This window comes from Condylura cristata, unplaced genomic scaffold (assembly GCF_000260355.1).
Source record: "Condylura cristata isolate star-nosed mole 26May11 unplaced genomic scaffold, ConCri1.0 scaffold00027, whole genome shotgun sequence".
NCBI classification, from domain to species: domain Eukaryota; kingdom Metazoa; phylum Chordata; class Mammalia; order Eulipotyphla; family Talpidae; genus Condylura; species Condylura cristata.
The window spans coordinates 20,796,595-20,822,860 of record NW_004567128.1 but is presented as its reverse complement, the minus strand read 5'-3'; the positions used below and the strand labels follow the sequence as shown (position 1 = coordinate 20,822,860).

At 39.3% G+C, this 26,266-nt stretch overlaps 1 protein-coding gene across 1 annotated transcript in view; it reads right to left on the bottom strand.

Moving 5' to 3' along the window:
* Positions 1-16,328: 16,328 nt before the first annotated feature.
* TSPAN7 (tetraspanin 7) overlaps positions 16,329-26,266 on the bottom strand; it is a 104,365-nt gene continuing 94,427 nt past the window's right edge. Inside the window, exons 4-8 of the mRNA XM_004689946.2 lie at positions 26,138-26,233; positions 24,554-24,709; positions 21,509-21,592; positions 17,524-17,599; positions 16,329-17,294 (exon numbers count right to left, since the gene is read on the bottom strand). Of these exons, the coding sequence (XP_004690003.1) occupies positions 17,531-17,599; positions 21,509-21,592; positions 24,554-24,709; positions 26,138-26,233 (405 nt within the window). The 3' untranslated portion in view covers positions 16,329-17,294; positions 17,524-17,530. The remainder of the gene's footprint in view (positions 17,295-17,523; positions 17,600-21,508; positions 21,593-24,553; positions 24,710-26,137; positions 26,234-26,266) is intronic.

Below are 26,266 nucleotides of genomic sequence, written 5' to 3'. Positions count from 1 at the left end.
CACACAGCCACCAGCAGACATCCAATTCTTGCCTGACCTGCTCCAAATGTCTAAGTTGGCTTTCATGTTTCTCCTCTTTCTCTCTACCCAGCCAGCCTACCCTAGTCATCCTTTAATGCTGGACTGAGGGTGTCCTTCCCAGGAAGCAAAACATTTTTTTGATATCTGATCCCTGCTATTTGGTCCTCCACTCCCAGCTAACCAATGCCGCTTCCAAATCACTGTGATTTTTTATCATATATGATATAATACTCTATTTATATTTTCCCCTTTTTTGTATATAGATTCCTTCTTGATTGTGAGCTCCATGAGAATGGCTTTGTATTTCACACATCTTTATTCTGATGCATGTTAAGTGCCCGGTTAGCTGAACGAAAGCCCAGCAGTGTTTATTTTTCTCAGCATCTAAATAATTGTAGTGATATATGGATGTGAATTTTTGGAGTCTTTTATAATCCAGCTTATACTGCCTTATAAAAGGTGTCTCTAGGGGTTTATGTGGGATCAAGATGTCAGAAAGTGACATGAATTTATGATTTATTACATAGAGTTGGTACTTATTTGGGCCTCTTCAACTTCTCCTGGCTTGCCGCAGTATCACTAAGTGAGACAAGTGAACTCTGTACCTGTTATGAAATGACTGTTTATAGGTTAAGTGTGTGTGGCAATGAGCTACCTTATAAAAAGTCATATTTATGTAGATATTGCTTCTGGAAGGAGTTGCCAAGCAATGAGAGAAACCACCAGCAGAAGCCAAAATAAACCAAGTGATTGTCAAGATGAAGAGAGTTGTAAAGCTGCAGTTGAAAAAGAACAGAAAATAAAACTGTTGTCTTGAATTCATGTAACTGCTATCACGGCCATTACCAAATGGTGTCTTAAACACCAAAACAGAGACAGAAAGAAAAAAATAGGCAATTTTATCTTGGTTTGGTTCTTAGTAAGAAAATATTATACACACACACACACACAAACATGTATATATATATATGTATATATATATGTGGCTATTTACAAACATATATACATGCTGATCTATGCGTGCATATGTAATAAATTCAAATGTACCTGAACAGACAGGCAGCAGTTATCAGCTGTCTCTCTAGCCCTTGCGTCCCTAACCAGCTGGTCCACGTTGCTCCTTCTGCCCCCTAGAGGTTCATTTGGGGTTGCTGCCACTCCTTACCTGGCAAAGTTTTTCACCTCTTGCTTAGGAAAGGGGAGGTGATTGATACTCCCCAGAAGTAGAGAGTATCTTTGTGCATAGGGCCTGGCATTTTTAAATTGGAATTTATGGGGGCCTCCCTGGTGGTGCCAGAGGTTAAAGTCTCAGGACTATCGAGGTACTGCCAGCCACTGCAGCCCGAGTCCGATCCCCAACACTGGCCAGGGAGCTGAGCCACATGGCATAGCACACTTTTCCTGTCTCCCCACCTCACACCTCCTGTTCCCCTCAGCAGTGTATTTCAGTAAATCTGCCTGTTCTTCTCCCCACTCTGTTGCTAGCGAATCCTCTCATTCCCCCATGCCCGTACCTCTGGCTTACACCCCAGTTCTTGTATGCATGAATACATAAATCTTAAAAAAATTCAGAGTATATTTAATTTCTTTTGTAATAACCCAGTTACTCCCCACTACTGAGAGGTTAAACTGTAAAGAGCTATAGTAACTCTAACTTTATATAAGCCTGGCCATGCCCTCAAAACTATATTGTGGATTTCTGATTCTGGTAGAATGAGTGACACATTGATTTTATTACCTTCATCCTGTCTAAAATTATCAATAGCTCACTGTTCCACTTGATCTTCCTTCCCTGTTAATCTTTGTGGGATTTGTGATTTGTAATTGTTTTATAGCCAGCATTCTCAAATAATGTAGTTTTTGTTTTACATTACTCTGAGATGGAACGTTATTGGGTAAAATACCCCTTAGGAGTATAATGAAAAGGACCCATTAATTTTCAGGGCAAGAGGGCTAATTACTCCCCTCCCCTTTAAATCTGTTCTAATTGCTAAAAACTTTTTATAGAATTGAGTACATGAAGCTAATTTTGATTTCTTTTTTCCCCATGTACAGCATATCTTAAATGTTAAGCTTAAACAAACAAAAAAGATCTCTAGAAGGTCAGGTGCTTAATAGTTTTATGATACTGCAGTTTCTATATGAGCCAAAATTGCAAGAAATTTAGGGATCCAAGAGGAAACACTCATTTTTTTTTTAATTAAAGGGAACTGTAATTGAGAGAACTAAATGTTTCGCGAGGGCTCACATGAGCAATACTTTACTGGAGAGACTCTGTAGCATCATTCAAATAAAGAGGAGTTTGGTGTTGGTGGTGAACTGATTTGGTGGGAAGCCCAGCTCCATGGGTGTGACCTGTGGAAACTGCTTAACCTTCCTAGCCTGGGTTTATTAATCTGTCTAAGTGAGACAATGAGATTGCTTCTTAATTCAGATCACAGGTGTGAAGATTGAGATAATGCATATAAAATCTTTACTTCCTTTAATGTCTTCAATGTTAGCAGTTTTTAGTATTAAAAGACATTCTGTTAATTCTGTTATTTGCATTCCCATGTTCATTGCAGTGCAGTTCACAATAGACCAGAGGTAAGTGGGACCCCCAAATGTCCACAGTCAGGCGTCTATATGCACAAAATGTAGTGCAGCTGCATACAATGGAATATTATTCAGCTTTAAAATGGAAAGCCTGTCATATGCTATAACAGGGATAAAACTTAAGGACTTTAAGTGAAATAGGGCAGTCACAAGACAAATACTGTGTAATTCCACTTATATGAGGTATCAAAAGTAATTCATAGATGTAGAAAATAGAATGCTGGTTATGAGGGCTGAGGGTGGGAGAAGTGGAGACGTGTTAAATGGATGTAGAGCTTCAGATTGGCAAGATGAAAAAGGTCGAGAGGTTGGCTGCACAACGTGGATAGATGTAACACTACTGAACTGTGTACTTAGCAATGGTTAAGATGGTCAATTTCATGTCATGTGTGTGTTTTTTTAAGATTTATTTGTTCATGCATACAGAACTAGGGTACAGGCCAGAGGTGCAAGGGTGGTGAGAGGGTTCACTAGGGACAGAGTAGGGACCAGATCAGGCTGACTGACGAAGTACACTGCTGAGGGGAGCAGCAGGCAGGTCAGGAGAGGTCTGCCTCACCATGTAGGTCACCTCTGGGGCGGGGATCAAACTCATGCTGCAGGGGCTTTAGCTTCTTAGGGCTGTGCTTTAACCCGCTGTGCCACCAGGGAGGGCCCTCATGTCATGTGTTTTTATGATCACACTTTTAAACAAAAGATGTCCTTCTGAACATGATGCAGTTTCTGGGGAACTAGAAGTGTATCTTGATCTGGGTGCTAGGGCACACTAGCAGTGCTAGTGTGTTTAATTTATGAAAATCCATCAAACGCATGTCTGTGGTAAGGGCATTTTATTTCTGTATCTTGTATTTCAATGAAAAGTTTTATAACAAAGGCATTCTCTTCCTTCAGTGAATTGAGCTTGCAGTTTCATAGCAGGAAAATGGCATGGTTGCCTTTAAAGAAAATTTTATGATATCAATAGGTACAGAAATGACTATCAGAAACAAGAAGGCATGCTAGGAATTCAAGGAAATCAAACTCCCTTCATCTACAGCTACAACCTAAATACACTCCACTTAAGAAAATGTGGCACAATGCAAGGGAAGCTTTTTTGCTAACCGTTACAAGGATTTCATTCATTATTTTTTTTAACCAACCACAATTAGGGGAAGATGGAGAAGATCTCAGTGACATAAAATTTATCTGTTAAAAATAATTTACACATTGTTATGGCTGCTTTTTAGATATAATTCATTGAGCAGACAATGCAGCCATTTAAACTGTACAATTCAGTGATTATAGTTCATTCAGCATTGTGCAACCGTCCACATGATCTATTACAGATTATTTTCAGCACCTCAAAATTAAATCCTGTACCCTCTAGCAGTCATTCTAGACTATTTCTTCTGAACATCCATGCCCCTTGTCCCTCCCCAAGGCAACCATTTACCTATTCTTTGTCTGTATAGATGTGCCTATTATTTATATCTCACATAAATAGGATCACAACATGATCTTGTCTCAGTGGTTCTTTTTCATTCATGTACTTTTTGAGATCCAGCTATGTCCTATAATGTGCCGCCATCTCATTTATTTTATTATACAGTAATATTGTATGGATATTCCACATTTTATTTATCCATTCCTCAGTAGACAGACATCTGGGTCATTTCTACTTTTTGGTTATTTTGAGTAATGTTGCTGTGAACCACTGCATACAAGGTATTGTATGATCAGACAATTTCTTTCCTACCTGAATAGAATTTCTGCTACATACATATTTGACATGACATAAATTGCATATATTTAAAGACTGCTATTTGGCAAGTTTTGAATTAACAAAACATTGATGAAACCAGCAGCACAGTTAAGATCATAAACATATTTATCACCCACCTGCCAAAATTTCCTCATGCTCGTTGGTCCCACCTTTCTGCCTCTTGATCCCCAATTCTGGCCTGCTGAAAACACTGATCTCATTTCTGTTGCAGCCACGTCAGTATTAGATAGATTCCCTGCTGGGAAATGACCCACATGGTGCAGCAGACCTCTCCTGTCTCACCTGCTGCTCCCCTCAGCAATGTACTTTGTCGATCTGCCTGTTCTGCTCCCCACTCTGTCTCTGGTGAATCCTCTCACCACCCCTGCACCTCTGACCTGTACCCCAGCTCTATATGCATAATCCTAAAAAAGGAATGGCATTAATGTTTTGATTGAATCTGTACATGGCGTTCTGTAGTATAGTTTAACAATATTATTTCTTCCAATTCATGAACATTTGTGTTTTGTTTACTTTATCAGCATTTTAGAGTTTTCAGTGTATACATCTTTCCTTGTACATCTAACTCGTTGGTAAGTTTATTCCTAAAAATTTCATTCTTTTTGGTGCTATTATAAATGGATTGTTTTCCTAATTTCCTTTTTTTGGGCAGTTCATTGCTAGTGTATAAAAACACAATCTATTGGTTTTTGTTGAGTTTATATTCTGTAACTTTGATGAATTAGCTTATTAGTTTCAATAGTGTCTTTGTGTGTGTCGGGAGATTGATGGCTTTACTTTTTGCAGACAAGACTTTATTATCTGCAAAAGAATAATTTTACTTTCTTTCTGATTTGGTTACCTTTTGTTTTTTTCCTAATTGTCCTGGCTAGGACTTCCAGTGCTATGTTGAACAGTGGTGGCGAAAGTGGGCATCCTTGTCTTGCTCCAGATATTAGAGGAGAAACTCTTCATATTTTCACAATTTAGTATGATGTTAGCTGTGGACTATCCATTTTGGATCTTTATTATATTCTGATAACTTATTTCACACCTAATTTACTGTGTGCTTGTGGGAAGATTTTTAACTATAATTTGGATTTCCTATTAATCTTCTTGAATGAACTTCAGTATTTTGTCTTTTAAGAAATATTTATCCATCTAAATCAGATATATTGACATAAATTATTACAAATATCCCATTATTATCCCTTTAATATCCAAATAATCTGTATTGATGTAACATAATTCATTCTGATATTGGTAATTTGTATCTCCCCCCTTAATGATTCTCTGTATAGCTTCATCAATTATATTGATCTTTTAAAAAAACAGCAACTGTTTCAGTTATTGTGTTTTCTATCCCATTGATTTCCATTCTGACTTTTTGTTATTTCCTTTCTCTGTTTATTCTGGGTTTAATTTCTTCTTTTCTAAGTTCTTCAGGTCGAAGTTGCAGCTATTGACTTAAGATTGAAATGTGATTATTTTCTTGCAGTCATTTGGTTCTTGAAGTTCCCCCTAAGTACTGCTTTACTTGTCTCCAGTAAATTTTAATGTTTTATTATTTTCTTAAGTTCAATACAATTTCTATTATTTTACTTCTTCTTTGATCCACGGGTAATTTGAAGTATGTTTAATTTAAGGAATTTACAGAGTTCTTTCTCTTATTGATCCCTACTTAAATTCTATTGCGGTCTGAGGACATACTTTGCACAAGTGATATGTCCTGTCTTGACAAACATTCTTTGTAAAATTAGTTGATTTTGTTGTTCAAGCCTATCATATACTTGCTTTATTACCTTATAATAAATCAATTATTGTGAGAGGGGCATTGAGATTTCCAACTATAATGTGGATTTGTCTTGTGACTACCATATTTGTGTCATTTTATTTATTAGGCACATAAACATTCAAGACTGTTATTTTTCCACATGCACTGACCCCTTCATTATTATAAAATGACCTTCTTTAACAGTGGTAATATTCTTTGCTCTGTGATATAATTTATCTAATAATAATCATTGCAGCTTTCTTTTGACTAGTTTATCTTCTTCTTTCTCTCATTCTGGACTAGTTATATCTTCATAGTTAAAGTGTGTTTCTCATAGGCACCTTGAAGCAGGATCTTCTTGGACCTTCCTTGTAAGAAACACCTCTACAAGGAAGGGTCAAAGTCTCTTTTGAGATGAAATGGTGTTATTTAAAAGGCACTGGGCTATAATCACTGGTAATAATTAATCTCCATTTGGATAGCTACTCTACATTTACCCACTGAGCACTTGTGTGCTGGAAGACAAGTGTTACCACGATAAGTTTGTGTGAGATGTTACTCCATGTAGAGTACACATTTCAGCTTGCAATGTAAGCACATGCTGTCATTTTCAACTGTAATGGACATTGAGGTTGGGTGATCACAGTTTTTACGAGCCATAGTCCTTTCATCTATTAAATCAAAAGAACAGTTGTCTTCTTAAGTTGCCTTAGATTACGTGCTTGCTACTACAAGTAAGCATGGAGGTCCCATAACTGAACTCTCCCTGTAACCAGCATCTTGAAAGAAAATAGAAGTTCACGCATACCTTCTCCTAATTCAGTTCCTCTGGTCTCTGTTGAAGTGACTTTGGGCAATGTAATGTAACAAATTGGAATTTTAAAAATAGAGTTTATGCCTGTCCATTCCCGTGATTCAGTTGTCAATCCACCTGTTCTGCTCCCCACTCTGTCTCTGGTGAATCCGTCAACCTCCTGCACCTCTGGCCTATACCCCAGTTTTTGTATGCATAGATAAACAATAAATATTTAAATTAACTCAGATGAGATGATGTTAGAGCCTGAACACTTAGGGCCACAAACTGAAAATAAAGTGAAAGTTCAACTGTTTCAAGTAATATCTGCTCTTGGATGCATAAATAAATAAATGTTTAAAAAATGAAAGCAGCATCACCTGTCTTCAGTTTCTTGCTAAAAATACTGCTGTTAATCTTGTAAATGCATGTGCATATAATTATTCTCTGCTTCTATTAACAACGTAAGTTTCATGAAGGCAAAGGACCTGCTTTGTCTTGTCACCACTGTAGTCCCAAATTCAGAGCAGTATCTGTACATAGTAGGCATTTAATAAATATCTATGAAGTGACTGCATAAACAAAGTCTACCCAAATTCCTGTTTTTTAAAATCCAAACCAGACTGAACTTTTCCTCAGTGTGACATCCAAGTTGGCTTCCCCACTATCACACTGAGCAGTATAGTTGAATTATACAGATTTGCAACTCCAGATATATGTGAGCTGGCTATTTGAAGATAGATGCCATGGCATGTAAGGAGTGACTGAAGCAATAGCAGATAAAATTGCCCAGGAGGAGATCAAACACAAATGGCCCAGGCTTGAACTCTCATGAACTCAATAGATAAAGAAAATGGTATCTATGTTTCACCATACCTCCCCAACACGCTCAACTCCCCAGTACACAAGCCTGTATAACCAGATGATCTCAAGTTCCTTCAACCATAACATGAGTTCAAGACCCTTACTACTCTGGAGAGTGCTTTGGACACATTTATCCATTTATCAACATCCCATAAAAGATATAACCATTTTGCTACCATGAAATCACACATAAAACAAATATTCAGCCAACTGTTCCATTCTTTAACTGCACCAATCAGCATTTAGAAGAATGAATCTGGGTAACTAAAGGTAACAGATAAATGGGTAAAAAAAATCAAATACCAAGTCATTTATTTTTAGTGATTTCTCTCGAAGGCTTTTTTACCAAGAGGTATGTGGTAGTACATGTCGAGTTCATTAAGGGACACCATGTGACTGATAGAGCTTTAACACTGTGGTGCCTCATAAGCAAACCAAAATCTAAGTCTGTAAATACTTCAAGGTTACAAAAGGAAAACCTAAGGACTATCAATCACAAACAGCCCATTAGATTTGAAACTATAGCCAATCAATAATTTCCTTCTTTTGCTTCCATGGACGTTCCCTGCAAAAGCCTTTCCCCAGATCCCACTGACAGCGTTTCTAAGCACATCTAGCTTGGCGCTGCTCCATTCCATTGTTTTATTTATTCCTGAAATAATTTTCTAAAATTGTAATATATCACAATTTAGTTTTTAGCAACAGAAATGAAAAAAATTACTCGATTTTTTTGAGGCTAGACATGCAAAAATTAGAAGATGGTCCAAGGTAATAGAAACATAACTTTGATATCACTGAAAACTTGCATTTGCTTTTGCTGATTATCAGAAATTCTAATACCTAATGAGAAAGAATGTGTTGCCAAAAAAAAAAAAAAGTGAATGAAGTGTAAACTTACTTGTTCAAATGTTCTCTTTCTTAGTTATTATTCTCTGTTAACTGTATGTGAGTCATTCAGTAAGACCCACTGAGTAGCAAGTCAAATCTAGTTGAGGTTGGTAGCCTCTAAGGTGGCCCCCAATGATCCCAGGCAATGATCCCAGCCTCTTGATCGCCACACTTTTGTGTAACTTCTCCCCTTTTGCATGGGCTAGATTTATTTACCGACTTTTCACAAACAGAATGTTACAGAAGTGATGGTGTGTTACTTCTAAGGTTAGGTCATAGGAAAGTGGTGTCTGTCTTGAACACTGTGTCTTGGATTTCCTAACTTGGGGAAATGAACAAACTCAGAGGCTAATTTTCCTCCCTTAATTGAACTTTCCCAGGAGATGACAGACCCAAACAACAGCTTAACTGCGACTTCATGAGAGAACTTGAAAGCCAGAGACACCCAGTACCCTGAGTTCCAAAAATGCACTTAACTGTGATAAAATGAATGTCTTAAACTGCTAAATGATAACATCGTTTGTTACAAAGCAGTAGATAAAGTTAATACAGCTGTATTCATAGAAGATATTGACTTTTTTCATAACCAGCTGTATACATCTGAACCATCCTAGCAGAAAGACTACTTTTTGTATGGTCTTCTAAACATAAAGAAAGTAAACAATGTTGCATGAAGACAGACTCCTACTTGTCCTCACATACCCTAAGATCTGAAGCCCGGAGGTGTGTACATAATCGTGAGTTAAATAGATTCCTCCATGAAAACATCACAATGGGTCAAAGGGACTCAAGAACAGATAAGTGAGATTCTTCTAGTCCTTGCAGCTTTCTGCAACAAATTGTACTGGTTAGTAGCATTGGTTAATATGATAATAGTACTGGTTAATAGCACTGGTCAAAATTTCTGTACCCACGATTAGTACTTTTTGTAGCAGAGAACTAACAGGACTAGGACAAGTTCACTTGTACTTTCTCGGACCCTCTGTGTGTTATTGCCCTATTTGTACAAGTAGTACTGGAAGTTCTACTGGGAGACAGAGGCCACCACTTTCCCTCCTGCAAGAATCAAAAATCTGGGGATTGTGACTGTAAATCTGGACAAGAAGTCAAGTTGAATCATATTAGTAGTGTTCAAATGTTAGAGGTGTTTATGCTGAGGGTAGTGGGAGAACGATGTCCTATGCATAAGATAAAAACATTTATACATTAAATGGAAAAAGAAGACATGAGGCTAAATAGAATGTCACAGGATTTTACAGGGAGAGAATAAACAGGACTCTAAAAACAACATAAATAAATGAAGAACATATACTATATAAGCCCAGTTAAGTTTCTGGTACATCGTTTAAGAAGTTGTAGTTATTTCATTAACTATTCATAAAATATTTTGAGACTCTACAAAGTTCTTAGCTCTGTACCGGTCACAATGGGGCTATAAAGGGAATACTGACTTAAGCCCTTGCTCTCAGGAACATTATTAAAAAAATCCCAACTGCAAGTGAAATTACTTATACATGAAATAATTAGAGAACAAGACAGCAACATGTAACACACTGCAAATAAAAAAATACAGGTCCGACCAACATGGCAAATGGAAAAATTAATGAAGACCTGCACAGTAGGCAGAAGTTAAAATGCAAGATAATATGTTTCAGAATTAAATATACTGCTAAAGACAGAAAGGTGAGTCTCCAAGAGGTAAAAACAAAGAAACTTAAAACTAGAAACAATAGGTTTATGAATTGTGTTCCATCGATTAACAGGAAAGAGGGTGGGAGGGAGGGGTGAGACACTGGACCTACTCCTAGAATACTCCCCAGTGCTTTGAGTATTTAAGCTCCACAGGAGTCAAGAGGCATATCTTTGGATCCACACTGAGCTCTGACCTGTATCTCATGGCCCTACATACATCCTGGGGGAAACCCTACAGAAATAAGACAAGTGCAGGTGTGAAATCTAAATTTATACTACTGATTTTGTGCATGATTTCTCTAGGTGACATGCTAAAACTTGGTTCTGAATTAGCAAAACTTCTGGATGCAGCTAAACAATTGCTTAATATCTCTGGAGAGAAAATGCTATAACCCAGATTGGGTGGAAGTACCACAGAAAAAAATCTATTCTCTCAAAGTAACGTTGCTTACTAAGTCAGATCCTGAAACACAACAAAGACACTGGTGGGATATATGGTGAAAGATGAATAAAGTATGGAGTTTAGTTAATAGTAATGGAGCAGCATTGGCTTCTTAGTGTTGGCAAATATTCTAGTTCATAGTAGGGGGACTGTACTATCTTTGCAATTTTTCCATAGATATAACATTTCTCCAAAATAAAATTTTAAAAATCCTCACTGAGAAACTTATTACAAAAATGTAAGATGCAAGAAAACAATCAACCACTGATAACAAAACACAAAAGATAATTAGTAGCCACAGCTTTCGGTGTTAAAGACTATCTGAAAGAAAAGACTGAGTAGGTGAGGATTATTAGAAATGAGGTGAGAAATCAGTCAATGAAGAAGTCACTATAGTAAAGGAATTGATGGTTTTAAAAAAGAGAATAAAAAAAATAATGTATTCAACACTAAAAGTATACAAATTTGAGAAGTGGAAGACAACTGAGAAAATTATCTAGGACACTCTACAAGAAATAAAGACACGGGAAAATGTAAGCATCTAAGAAACACAGAAGACAGAATGAGAAAGTCCATCATCTATGGACCCTGTCAACTAAGGGCAAAAGACACATGCGGCAGAAATGACAGGATACCTGAAACGAACAATTGAACATGTTTAAACAGTAGTAAAAGGTCAGAAATATTTTCTAATACCAATGTAGAATTTTACGTCCAATTAAAATATCACTCCAAAGTGAGGATGGAATAGGCTTGTTGACATATTAGCCCCTTGAAATAAACATGCATGTCAATAAAAACAAAATTGAGGGCCCTCCTTGGTGGCACAATGGGTTAAAGCACTGCTCTATGAAGCTCTCAGAAGCCACTGCAGCACAAGTTTGATCCCCAACCAGGGAGCTGACCCACATGGCGTGGCAGACCTCTCCTGACCCGCCCGCTGCTCCCCTCAGCAGTGTACTTCAGTTCATCTGCCTGTTCTTCTTCCCACTCTGTCTCTGCTGAATCCTCTCACCCACCACACTTCTGGCCTGTACCCCAGTTCTGTAAGCATGCATAAATAAATCTTTAAAAAAACACAAAATTGAACTTGCACCTACTAAAAATAAACTATAAGTACACCCTGAACATACTAAAAGTCATGATTCATTTGGAAAAACAATAGAAATAAAATGTCAGACAACAAAAACATGGCAGTTAAATTACAGGTAACTACAATTAAAATACTCTGTTATTTTGGAGGAAGATGCAGATTTTGATTAACTTTCCATTGCAAGTACGAATATTAGAAAGATTAATCAATAAAAGAATAGACATAAAATAATTTAAAAAAGAAATGTGAAGATATAATAAGCTAAGAAGGCAGGGAAGAAGAAAAGCAATAAATGAACAGTAGAGAAAAATAACATTGTGGAAATAAAGTAAAACTAGTAGTGTGAAAACAACTAGATTAAGTTTTTTATTCTAAGATTTTCTCAGATTGAGCTGAAAAAGAAAACAAAGTGCAGTCGTACACTATCTTAAAAAACATCAAAAATAATTCACAAAAAGGTGGAAAGCAGAAGGACACAGAATAACCTCATCAAGTGTTCATCAAAAGTAAATTTTTGTAATAGCTATAATATTAGAAAAAGTGAACTTTAAAGGAAACATCATATTTAGGGAGAAAAAAAAGATCAGTCCATAATGGACAAAGGAAATAATTCATCCATGAGGCATAATCTTGAACTCGCATGTCCCTAATAAAATAGATTTAAAACACATAGAGCAAAACAAAATTAACAGAATTGAGTGCAAAGTGGGAAACTACAACATTCTCAGAAACTGATACATGAAACAAACACTACAGACACAAGAGCACAGATAACATGGATTCTAGTCACAAAATATACTATTCTGACTTATTTGTCAGCTTGTTCTAACTATATACCTACATTTAGAGAAGGCAATGACTTTTTAAGCACACAACAAAGAAACACTTCCCACATCCTAGGCCACAAGCAAGCTTGAAAAATAACAAAGCACCTTTATCTTAAAAACTAAATAATTCTCTTTGAGCAAAAAAACTTCAACTTCACACATTTGGAACCTTAAATTCTAATTTATGGTTAAATACATAAATCGTAATGGTAACGTCACAGTGTCTAGAACTAAAAGACAATAAAATTGCAGATGGAAACTGAAATGTAGCTAAAGCAGTGCTTAGTAAAGACTTTACTTTTATGAACATATTAGAAAAAATTAAAAATATTCACCTTGGAATGCAATACACAAAGTTAGAGAAAAACCCAAGAAGACCCAAAGAGAGTAGAAGGAAGTGCAAAAATTAATGAAATAGTAAAAAATATGGAGAAGCAAATCAAAAGTTGTTTTCTTTAAAAGACATAAGTCAAATTTCCAACATGACAGGGAAAAAAAAAGAAGAAGAAAAAACAATACTACTAGGAATGAAAAAGATAACAAATTTAGATGCCATTAAAATTTCAAACCAGGGACCTCGCTGGTGGTGCAGCGGGTTAAAGCACAGCACTAAGAAGCTAAAGCCACTTCAGCATGAGTTCGATCCCTGCCCCGGAGTTGATCCATGTGGCTGCAGACCTCTCCTGGCCTGCCTCTGGCCTGCCTGCTGCTCCCTTCAGCAGTGTACTTCGTCAATCTGCCTGTTCTGCTCCCCACTCTGTCTCTGGTGAATCCTCTCACTGCTCCTGCACCTCTGGCCTTTACCTTAGTTCTGTATGGATAAATAAATCTTTTTTAAAAATTCAAACCAAGACATTACTATAACAATGTCATACAATTAATGCAGAGGAAATGGAGAATCTGGAACAGTATCCCAGACGACATGGTCTCTGAGAAAAGTAATCCAAACAGAAAATCAGAAGGAAAGCAGAGAGTGGGAACAAGCATGTGTCAAGCAGAGTAAAATCATTTCAAGCAAATGGCATAAAAGTGGCTTAAGCTTAAAAAGGTAAACTGGAGTCATATTCAGTATAAGGGTTTCCCAACTTGGATGTTCACTCAAATCATCTGCGGAACTTTCAAAAGAAATCTCAGTGGTCAGACCAAACCCCAAGAAATCAACCTCTGGGGTGATCTATGATTAGTCTCAAATATCTATTCAACCTGAGTTTTGTACAGAAGGCTTTTAACACAACGAAATATGTACAAACAATAAGAACAATACTTTTGTATATTTTGCTATTTTAATCCTAATAAATGTTAAGACTGTCACAACATTTCTTAATGACAGCTTCAATTATTTTCTAATTGCAGCCTCAAATGTGTACATGTTTACAAAATGTATCAGAATGAGTACCACAAAACTAAAAGCCAAAACTCTTTAAAATCCCACAAATGATGGAGGTATTATGGAAAAAAAATACTGCTCTTGTTAGGAAGAAAGGGCTTTTGTTATTTTTCTAGTATTATCTTTGTCACTTTATTCACGTATCCTTAGCAGAAAGAATATAATCAAAATGGAGTGTATCAGAATAATTAATGTTGTTGAAATGTCTATACTCTCCAAAGCCATCTATATATTCAATGCAATTTCTAAAACATTTCCAATGGCAATATCACCAAAATATGAAAAAAAAAAAACCCTAAAACTTATATGGAACTACAAAAACCCAAATAGTTAAGCAATCCTGAGGAAAAACAACAAAGCTAGAGGAATTATACCTTTTCATTTAAAACTATATTATAAATCTTAGTAATCAAAACAGTATGGCATCAGCATAAAATCACATAGACAAAGCCATGGGACAGACTCAAGAGTCCAGAATGGATAATTTAAGCTATATCCAGACAGTGGAACTCTACAGAACAGTGACAATAAGACTATGTTTACATGTATCACATAATTTACACTTGCAGACAGAAATTTGAGTAAAAGAAATGATATGAAAAAGTCCATACAGTATGATTCCATTTATATGAGTCTAAGGCACAAGACTAACCTGTGGTGATGGACTTAAAAGAATGGTTACCCTTACAGGATGGAGGTAGTTACTGACTGAGAAGGCTGCTGAAAATATTCTGTCATATTTAGCTATATTCCTGGTTTATACAAATATAAATATCCAAGCTATGCACTTACATTTTGTACAAGCTACCATAAAATATTTTCAAAGGTATTTCAATTGGTGTCTTTTTCATGTCATTTGAAGGAGGAATGTACATTATATACTCCATTTGAAGTTGAAAGATGAGTACAATTTTAAAGTCAAATCAACCTTGGCCTAAATGTTTCACATTGAAATTATAGTGAGATCTGAATTAAATTTAGAAAGTGTCTGGATTTCTTACCTAAGGATATCAATATGAGCATGAGTACATTATTCCATGCCTAGTTTATAACAAGGTGAACCATGGAGAGGGCTCCAGTTAGGAATTTACAGAAAAGTCTAATTTCAATATATAATAAAATTTTTAAAATGAAATTTTGAAAAGTTGAACTGTATATTCAGTCCCCAAAGAGATCTTCATTCTCTAAAATTGTTAACCTTTCAGGAGGGACTACCTGAAGGTTGGGGGCAGTGACCTTTGTAAGCCTTCCAGGATTTACCCTGCACACTGTTCAAGCTAATAAACATACAGCTAGAATGCCATCATCATCTTTATTACAGGTCACTCTACAGAGAAGAGGGAGCTTTTTAGAAACATTTATTTGGGAACAGATCAATATATGCTTTTACTAGTTTTTTTTTTTTTTCTTTAAGGCTGATTCATTACAGACGAAAAAATAGCTGGCAGATAATATCTACCTCACCTATTGCTAAAATGCTCTTTAAATCAAGTGTGAAGCATCTTACTCTAGTGCAGACTGAGGATGACTCAGTGGTAATATGATGTCATCTCTTCTTACATTCAGTTTATTGAATGCTGAGAAGAGGAATACATACTCATTTCCTTTTCTATGCTAGCTAGACTAATAAAAAAAAAAAACTGCTGGACTCTTTCTGCCTCTAGCCTGAAATAAAATGAAGATTCTATTTTTGCAGCCAACTATAGATCCTGTTCATGATAAAAGATTCACATTTCTGAAATATCTGTTAAAAAAAACCTAACCCTTCAGTTTTTTTTAAGATTTATTTTACTTATTTATGCATATAAGAACAGGGGTGTAGGGTAGAGGTGTGTGTGGGGAGGGGATGAGAGGATTCACCAGAGACAGAGTGGGGAGCAGAGCAGGGATTGACTGAAATACACTGCTGAGGGGAGCAGCAGGTGGGTCAGGAGAGGTCTGCTGTGCCATGTGGGTCACCTCCCTGGCTGGGGATAGACCTTGAAACCCCCGTAGCTGGTGATAGTGCTGAGGTTTTAACCCCTGTGCCACCAGGGTGGCCCCTAGCCCTTCAGTTTTTACACTGTCTGGTGCTTTCTCTGGTGGGATGAAAGCAGGTATGGGGGTGTCAGTGTGTAAAGCAATCCACCTCCAGGGCCCTGCAGAATAAATGGACTAGAAATCTGAGAATAAAAACTTACACAATAACCAAAGAACAAAACCAGACACACGGTCTGTCATGATTCTATTTATTAATACATGTATCACAAATGTTCACAATATCAATGCATTCTTGTTGGCATGCTAGACAGAGGCATTATTTTTAAAGATCTTTTGAAATTATTTCGACTTCTGTTCCCCCTTCACTCATTTTTAAATCGATTTGATGAGGTCCTCGATGTCTGTAATGTCATTGCAAGGAAAAAATATAGAAAGAAGAAAGTAACACAAAAGCAATTAATTGGGGGGGAAATAGAACTAATAGTGCTTGAACAGGAAGCAACAATACAGCTCTGTAACAGGAATATATGGGTTTCAACTGAGAGGCACAGGCACACTAAGGTGACTATACACACCTAGGCGGGTAACAATAATGAGCAAGGTCACCTCAAGCTAACAATTTCCTCGATGCATGACACATGCTTTGCGTTCCTCATAGACAATCACTGTTGTACCTCTTTACATGTCCCAGGAAGCCTGAAGAAGGTAGGAAAGAGCCTTAGTAAGGGGAAAAGCGAACCAAAGGAGATTAAGTGGAAAAACAGACAGCTATCTGCTTATCTACATCAAGGGGTGTAGCATTTATCAGTCAGGACAAGGGCTAACTGGAGCCTCCCACACTACATGCAAGGCCCAGAGGGGCCAGTGATGGCGTGATAACCAGTCACCTACAATGAGCTGCGGGTGGACCAGGTACAGATGGAGGAGCACAAGGCCAAGAGCGGGGTCCACTAGGACTAGATGCAGGGGCCTGGCTACACTCTGGCACAACGGGGCTTCACAAAATGTAATGCTACACATGATGTGGACTGAAGGTGGAGCAGAGACTGTGTGGGGGTGTCAGTTGCACTTGGGAGGGCTTTAGGGGGAGCGGGGCAGGTGTATTATGTACTGCACTCTAACATTCTTTGGAAGTCTTTCAAAGATTGCTGCAGTTGCTTTTTCCAACAGGTCTCTTATTCTGTCGTTCTTGAAAGACTGAGAGAAAAATGAAAATGTGTAAGAGAGCCATCATTAATAAGGCTTTAAAAATAAGGTAACAAGCTGAAGAGAATATTCGTCGATTTCCCACAGCTCTTCCCAAGGCCCAGAGAAATGAGGTCTCCACACGTGGACCAACGCCCCCAAGCTCTGATTCACCATGTGAAGGATAATCTGGGCCCCCGAAAGGAGAAGCCTGAAATGAAATGTCCCCCTGGCTTCTCACCTCCTCCTTACACCATCTCGTACTGGTTGGCCGTGATGAACCGCGACAGACAGCAGGCCAGCAGCATGCCGATGAGCTGTTGCCAGCATGGGAAAGGAAAACGAGTCATGAGTCGCCGAGCTACATCCTTCATTTTTTAAAATTTAAAATATATACCCATTACATCATCCTTTACTTTTGTACAATGTATGGCATCCGCAGGAAACTCCCGCCACCAATTCACCAGAGCACCATCGCCATAGTCCCTTGTGCTTGTCCCATAGTCCCCTGCCCTGGTCCTTCTCCCTCCTCCTCCCCTACAGAATGTCTCCTCTTTGAGGGCCCGGTCATGCTTGAGCCAGAGGCTATCTGTGCAACTCGGGGAAAGGGCGTGCGGGGGCAGGGGAGAGAGCAAGCCTGATTTCTGGGATTTAGGACTTAGGGGCCAGCCTGCTGCTGCAGGACAACTGGAGGGTTCTAGGTCTAGCTTGTTCTGGCTATTTACAAACCACTTTTGACACACTGGTCTCAAAAATCTGGTCATGTTCTAAGAGGAAGTAAAACATGAAATACCAGAAAATTAGCAAGCTCTCATAAAAAATAACTGTCTAAGTTAGTTGAAAGCTCAATATGATATGAGAAGCCATGGGTACACAAATCCAAAATCCACCCCCCGTCCCATCCCCCCAACAGAGAAAGAGCTGAAAAGTTGGCAATGGCCAGCTTGGGGAGCATGGATATCTCCCAGGCTTCACAAATCACTTGTCAGAAAGGACACCAAAGGGTGGGACAGAGTCATGGTGGTGGAGTCTTGTCAGCAAAGCAGGACATGTAAAAAGTGACAGACAAAGGCCGCTCCCCCTGGGGTGACCCTGGCAGGTAAATGTGGTCCAGACCCCTTGAGCCACACAACGAAGACAACAAACAGCTGTAAAGGGAATTTTCTTGATAAGAAGATGACAAGCAACAAGTCAAAAACTGAGACCCTTATAATAATACCTGAGCAGATTTTATGTTAATGACTACTGGGAAACTGAATAAAGCTTTCGTGTCTTTGGGAAAGAGCCAAGGAATTCAATTTGGAATGAAACTATAAATGCTATTAGGGATCTTCACAGATGCTACAAGAGGAATAAGTAAACAGTTCCCTTAGCTTTATGTGGCCATCTCTCATTAAGGCTATCAACTGCCTTGGGTGGCCTGGATACAGAGAATGTAAACAAGTTCTCTCAAAGGCATGGAAGATAATTCTTGACCCATAATGAATCATGCCGGCACGCAGGGCGCAGGGCCAGGGGATGGATGGATAGCAAGAGACTATGTTTTAATGAATAACCTTTTCCTTACAATTCTGCAGGCTCAAAACCTTGCATTTCAAAGGCACAAGATGAGTTCTCTTTGGGCACTATGGGAATCAAGCTCAAGGGTGATCTTTGGCCTAAAAATTTAATACTGCACATCAGGGAGCAGGTCAGAATTGTCATCCTGCATCTCCAGTAGCCACTGTCAGGCTAGTCACTTAACCATCCCCTTCTGGAGAGTAGCCCTAGGTCAATATGACTGACTCACTCACATCAGCCAGCACTTACTGTCACTACCACATGATCCTAAAAGTTCTGAACACATACAGTTAAATCTCTGGCTCCAGGTCAATCACCAGGATAGTAGGGCTGGTTCCTCTTGAACCAGCATTAGGTCGTGGTTTCTGCTGTTCTAGGGAGGTCTAGAGCTACGGGCATCTGAAAGTCAACTTTAGCTTCCAGCATTAAAAGCTGTAGCTCCTAATACATAAGCTAGTAAAAACCACAATGGGGCCTCCACCAGTCTCACACTGAGCATGCCAGGCCTCAGGCCTCTGCCCCACAGAAGCTGTCCAGTCACAGGGAGAACAGTACCATATCTGTGACGCCACCAGACTGTGCTTGGTTTTCTGATGCCAGCAATGAAGTGGTACCTTGATGGGACCTGATCTCTCTGTTTGGGGGTTCTTGGTGATCGACACCCCTCTTTCACTGCCTTCAGAGGGTCACAGAGCAAACTCAACAATCCCCCCAGAGAAACTGATGCCTATCAAGCCAGATAACCATTCATCTAAGCATAAATCCCTTCACAAGGATGCAAGAGAGAAGTGGAGGGGTATGAGCAGATTCTGTATGATTCAGTTCACCTCACTGATGAAAATAGGGTAGTCCTCTACTCCCTCAGGCCACATGGGAACAGTCTTCAATGATAAGCTGTTGCATCTGTGAGATTTCAGGCTCTTTAAGGCTCTCTTCTCCCCAGAGAGAGTACCGCGTCCTGTGCCTTTATGGGACAATGACAGCCATGATGGGAGACCTCAATACTCCTTCCTGGGAGGCAACAGTCTACTTGAAGGCCAAGCAGTGTGACCTGTGTGTGTGCTCCCCTGACACTGCACATACATGTGGCAGGAGAACCATGTGTGTGTGAGCCGTCAGGTGAAGCCTGCTTATGTGCATTGGACAGGAAATCCAGGATGCTCCAAAATGCCCCCTGGCTGCTACAGACAGGTCACTGAAGTGTCACTACTGAAATACGGATGCACCCAGAATAAGGGCCAGGCCAGCAATGCTTCTGAGCTATCCTTAGAAACTGGGCTTATTGACACTGTGTGTGACGCCCTCTGGTTTGACTGTGTTGGTGTGTTGAGGGTTTCAGTTGGTTCATGAACTGCAAGAAACAAATCTGGTAAAAAGAATTTTGAAATTACTACAAGAAATACATATTCAGGCTATTGTAAGATGAAACATCACTCGGGTTTTTGTAACTTTTTTGGTAGAAAATATTTTCATCCTCTCTTCAGGTTAAGCCCTGTATTTACAAGAGCTACCAGGCTAACACCTATTTCTTGACCCAGCTGACACACCACTATGTTCATTTTTTGGTAATTCAATAAGCTGTAAACTTAGAATTTATGCGCTTTTCTCTACATGTCATATTTCAATTAAAAAAAATCTAGGAAGAAACTTGAAGAACATTAAAGGGCATGTGCATTACTCGGCAGGAAGAAAAGAGGTGCAGGGGGAGCGAAAAAGGTAATTCTCGTCTGAGAGAGCCAATGTAGCTTCAGGCAGGGAAAATTCGAGCCTCCCAAACATTACTGACATAACATTAGTTGGGCTTTGTTGGAAAACAATCTGTTGGTCTTAAAAAATTCTGAGTTAGACATAAATACTTGTGTGTGTGTATAAATATATGATATATATGATATATATATATATATATATATATATATTATATAAGCATATATGCCAAAAAGCATATATGCCAATCCTTTTATCCACAGTCATTTTATAGCTACAATACAGCTTTTGGCCAGGGCATCAGTATACTGCCTGGCAGAAGTGGGAGAAGTTTTAGATTAAGCTTATTATGCTTCATGTTTAAGAAGTGTGTCCCTCCATTCATCTGCATACTTATTCCATTGTTTATGTAGGGGCTGGGTGGAGATAAAGGGCGATAAATGGTAACGGTCCGAATGAAGAAAAATTTCTTGAAGTATCCCTTTACGAAACAGAAGAGTCGAACCGAGAGGATTAAATAATGATTGCACAATGAAATCTGCTAAATTTACGGGTGGGATCTAATGCATAACCCACAGCAACTAAGAAAACAGGACAGGTCAACCCAGAAAAGCCATCCCCACCAATCCAGATCAGCCATTTAATGTTTGGAGTTGTTTATGCCCCAATTAAACCAGCACTTTGTTCAGTTAACCTCCATCTGACCTACAGAAGAAGCGAGTTGTTTTTCTGGAGCTAGTCATTAGTTGAACTGTAACCGATATTCCCTTGATGGCAAAACTTCATTTAAGTTGAAAAAGGGAAATCAATAAACACATGACCTGAGGACTAATGAGCAAGGAGCTCTGACCCTATCTATCAGGCCTCCCCAAGGCGCAGGGAAGGCAGGCAGGGAATCTGGAGACCAGGGCGGGAAAGGCAAGCTGGAGGCCAGGAAAGGGCTACACAGCCCCACAGGCTACCTGGGAGAACGCGATTCCAAAAGCCACTCCAGCGATGATCCCCATGTTAGTCTCCATGAAACTGGTCACCAGGTCATAACAACCCTGAAAGCAGAGAGGGACAATCTCAGAGATGTGTTTTACTCAGAACAGACGGGGCTGTGTCAACTTGCACCCACGAGTGTTCCAACCTGAATTCAGCAAATAGCCCAGGAACTTGCTAGCCTTCTTTCCAAAGTTAAAATGAAAATTTCAATAAGAAAGTATAGAGGGCCACAGGACGAATCCCTAAGTGATCGCTCCTCTGACATCACAATTAACACATGACCAATCTTATTTCATGTAAATCTCCCCAACTCCCTTCCCGTGGCTGGATTATGGTAAAGCAAATCCTGGATATGGACTTTCACCTTCAAGTGTTTCGGAATTAAATTTAGCAAGGAATCTATAGGCTCCAGGAAGCAAACGTTGTAGAGCTAGAGAAGTAGGCCTGAACAGATGAAAAGGCATTCCCCACCCTTGAACAGCAAGACTCACCATCATAAATATAGTGACTAGCATTTTTTAGATAGCAAATGACAAAAACCTAGATAAATAATGTTGAATCATGAATCATCTGGTTAGAGAGGTGTCTGAATACCTGCCAACTTTATGGAGTTCTAGGTTCTTTATAAGGAAACCATTATTATTTTTTTAATAGGGAAAACCAATGAAACAGAGTCATCTTTTCCACTAATGTACTATTGGATCTTGAATGTGTCATTTACTCTTTCTGGAATGTCAACAGCTTAATCCATAAAAGGAATGAATTTCCCTTTAACATACTATGAAATCTCCAAATGCTGCAATTAAAGCCAACACCAGTTTTACTGATTGTAATGTTAGTTTATTGTATCATTCACCTTTCCTTAAAGGTAGGTGATCTTTAAAAGAAATAACCTGGTGGGTGTTCAAAAAGGTTGTTAAACACTTTTTTTGTTGTTCTTTTTATTCTGAATTACATCTTATCCACCCAGCTAGGGTAGAAAACAATAAATTTGGTGCATTACCCATAATGCTCCAAATATCTGAGGGGTGTGTGTGCGTGCGTGTGTGTTTATAGATATATTTATTTAGAACTGGGCTCACTCAACCTACGCTTCTGAATTGATGTATTCATCCTTGGTAGACATGTTCTTTTTCTATCTTTCTGAAAACAAAACAAAACAAAAACAAAAACAAAACTTCCACTTGAATATATAAAGTCTAAATAAAAAAAAATCAAGACATTAATTTCATAGAGGGTAAAGACTCTTGTTTATCAAAAAAGGTACATAGAAGTATAACAATATCTGAAGAACCACCACCAAGAAAATATGTCCCATCATTAAAGTCAAAATGTAATGTTTCTCATAACTTGGGAAAATTCTGCCGGTGCTGTGTCTTCTGATAAGTGATATTTTATGCATTCAGTCTGGTTTCAGAGGCAAAGGCACATTAACTTAGCAGCAGTGCTTTGACACATGTTTTCAATGCAATGGACAAACTAGTCTCCTTAGCTACCTGATGGAAATTTGAAGACTAGGATGGGGGTGGAAAAGGAAAAACATTGCTCTTGGAGAGTTTCGGAATTTGATTTTCTCTGTATAGTAAAAGCTTGCTTGCTGATTTCCTTTTTACTGGTGAAACTACATATCACACTATTTTTCAAAAGGTAGTGAAGGGAGAGCAGTGTGAGTTTGGAAGAAGTTAAAGGGAGAAGAGAGGTGGATATTCTAATTTTTCGCCAAATGGCAGCAGTTAACGTAGCATTTTACTGTGCTGGTAGTTATTAAAGTCAAGTCATGTGCTTCTTCATGACATTTTGGTCAATGACAAGGTGCGGTCGTGTGTCAACAGAAATCAGAAAAATTCAGTGGGGGATGCCCAGGGAGAAGACAGAAGTCACCTTTATTAACAAGGGCTGAAGGAGACTCAAACTTGGGGTTCATATGAAAATTCCAGTAGGAACGGATGTCCTTTTAGTTAGGACAAGAGATTGTCAAAACTGAGTATCTCACCTCACCACAACAATGGACAAAATAATAAACCCAGAGAAACAAAAGGGGTTTCTAGAAGGGCAGTGATGCCTTGCAGTGTTTATGCTACAAATACCTAAATGAAATGAGAGGAATACAGAAAGAATCTTTCGCATTCTAATCTTGAGAGAATGGTTCCTTCTCTCTATGAATTATTCAGTAGTTGGCCCAGACTACATAGAAGTGTGAAGACCTTAGAAGAATAGAATTTTATCTTAGGAAGACAATTTAACCAGTAGCTGCATAACCACAGGTAAATTCAATAGTACGTTTGCTTTCCCTCCTTTTTGTTTTGCCAAAGGATATTTTCTGCCTGGGGTGTCTGCAAAGGTTTATGAACCTAGACAGCCTTCACACGCACGTGTACACATCTTCATCACAGTCTCTGTAAAGTGGGATACACACCACGTTCCCTTTTCTCTACTGGAATTTCATTCCCCTCATTTCTACTATGTACTAACTTTCACATTTCTGTTAGCCAGTTTTTTTTTCCTCTTCAATTTCTTTGGGTTATGGGATGTTGACAGTGAGTTGAACTGTTTGATTTCTTTTCCTGTAGCAGTGAACTTCTTAAAATAAAGCCCACCCTCTTAGCAAAGGCAGATGCTGTCTATCAACTCAACCCTCCCCCCCTTCCTGCTAAGAACTGGCACCCAGCGGTGAACAATGTCACGTTCAGAAGGTAGAGTAAGCTGGAGAAAGACACCCAGGAAGAAGAAAGTCAACATTCCCTCTCTGGCGGCAACAGAAGCAATCACTAAACCGTCTTAACTGTGCCGGGTCCGTTCTGACTAGGCAGGAGGTAGCAGGCCCAGCTGAGGCCCAGCTTTCTCCCTCACAGTGGGCGGCCTCCCGTGCCTCTCTCATGTAGTAAAGGACCATAGAGACGCACCCCTGACTCCCTCATAGATTCCCACTTCTATCCTGCTTTTCATAATTTCACGGAAACAAAGAAAGCCCTCCCACCACCTCCCCCATGCCGCCATCAGAACTGAGGAAAAGCAAGTACCTTCTGGTTCACTTTGGTGGCAGCCACAGTCAGGTTGTGCAGGTCCTGGGGATTGCAATCAGTGTCATTCATGCAGCAACTTGGGGGGATGCCGTGCTCCAGGAAGTAGGGGCTGGTGCTCCAGTTGGTGTAGTTCTGCACACCACAGCAGCTCAGCTGTTAACAGGGAGAGGAAAAGAATCAAAGCCGCTGTAGTCCCATTACTGCAACATTTAAAAGACAGACACCAGCCAACCCCCTAAGTCCACACACCCGGGTTTGGTGAGTAAAGATGAGCTGAAGCTCCATGAACAATTACACTCACTGCAAGGCCCTTTTGAGGCTCACAGAAGGAAGGGTGTCTTTGGATATCTATTGTGTCAACTTTCCTAGCACCACCACAGAGCAAAGCAGCACTTCTCTGTCCTGGCTACGCATCAAAATCACTTGGGTGAGTTGTGTGCTGTAAATGATATGGATATGGATCGACTACATCAGGAATGTCAGGGACAGAGCCAAGGTAAATAGGATTTTTCCAAAGGTCTTTGCAGGATCTATACTAATAAGTAAATAAAACAGTTTGTTGGGTTTTTTTTTTTGTGTGTGTGTGTGTGTGTGTGTTTTTGTTTTGTTTTGTTTTTTGCGATGCACACAGAGGAAGAGAGAGCTGGTACTGGACCACAGCAGCCTGCTTCCTGGCTGTGTGGATCAAATTTTCCTGGGACACAGCTCTGCCTATGGTTTACGCGCTGTCTGTGTCTGTTCTCACGCTTCAGAGCAGAGTTGAGTAGTGATGTTGGGGAATAAATACTTGGCCCTCAAAAGCCTAAAAGAAGTTACTATATGACTCTTCAGCAAAAATTTGTTAGCCAATGACCTAGAGAAGATTAAAGAGGCAGAAATGTGATTGAGTGGGTAAAAGTTAGACAGTTCCTCGCTCTTTCTTGCAACTTCTCTCTACAAGTTGAAAATTTTATCAAAATGAATTGCCAACAAAAGAAAAACCACTGCTTGGTCAGTAAGCACAAAACAAGAAAAACAAACACCTCCCGTTTCAGACCTCCCCACTGGTCTTGACAGCCAGGCTGGGCTGTTGGTGCATGCCGCTCTGTTTTCCTCATTCTTTTGCAAAGCTCCAGGCAGGCTGGGCCACTCCACACTGGTAATTTCTTCTGCATCTACCCTGCCCCCACCCAGGTACTGTCCAAGACAAGGAACACAGCTCATCTTAGTTCTTGACCCAATCTAAAACACCACTGCCAGAATGCCAGTCTTGGGGGAATATCATCTTACAGCAAGGCTGACATATTCTCACTGCCTGCATCCTTCAACAGTTCAGATTTTTAAGGGCAAAGCTGTTCCCGGGCTGCTCACGAGTTTACTGATGAAAGGTACACTGCAAGCACTGGCCCTTCTTGACAGTGATTATCTGCATCAGTGCAGCCTGGACAAGTGTCTGCTGTCCAGTTCTTGGACAGGGAACTGGATCAAGACTTGGGGAATGGTAATCACAGCCAAATGTTAGCAGCCCAACATCACTGACGGCCCACATGTTTAAGGTCAGACCCTCACGGTCACTTAGCAGCTGGTCTTCCCTAGACTTACACTGCGCTGCACGTGATCCACCGCCCGGCTCCGCTCATCGTTGCCGTTGTAGTTCTGCATGGCATCCGAGTAAGTCCTCAGGAAGGTGTTCTTGATCTAGGGAACACAAGGAAGACATACTTCTGGTTG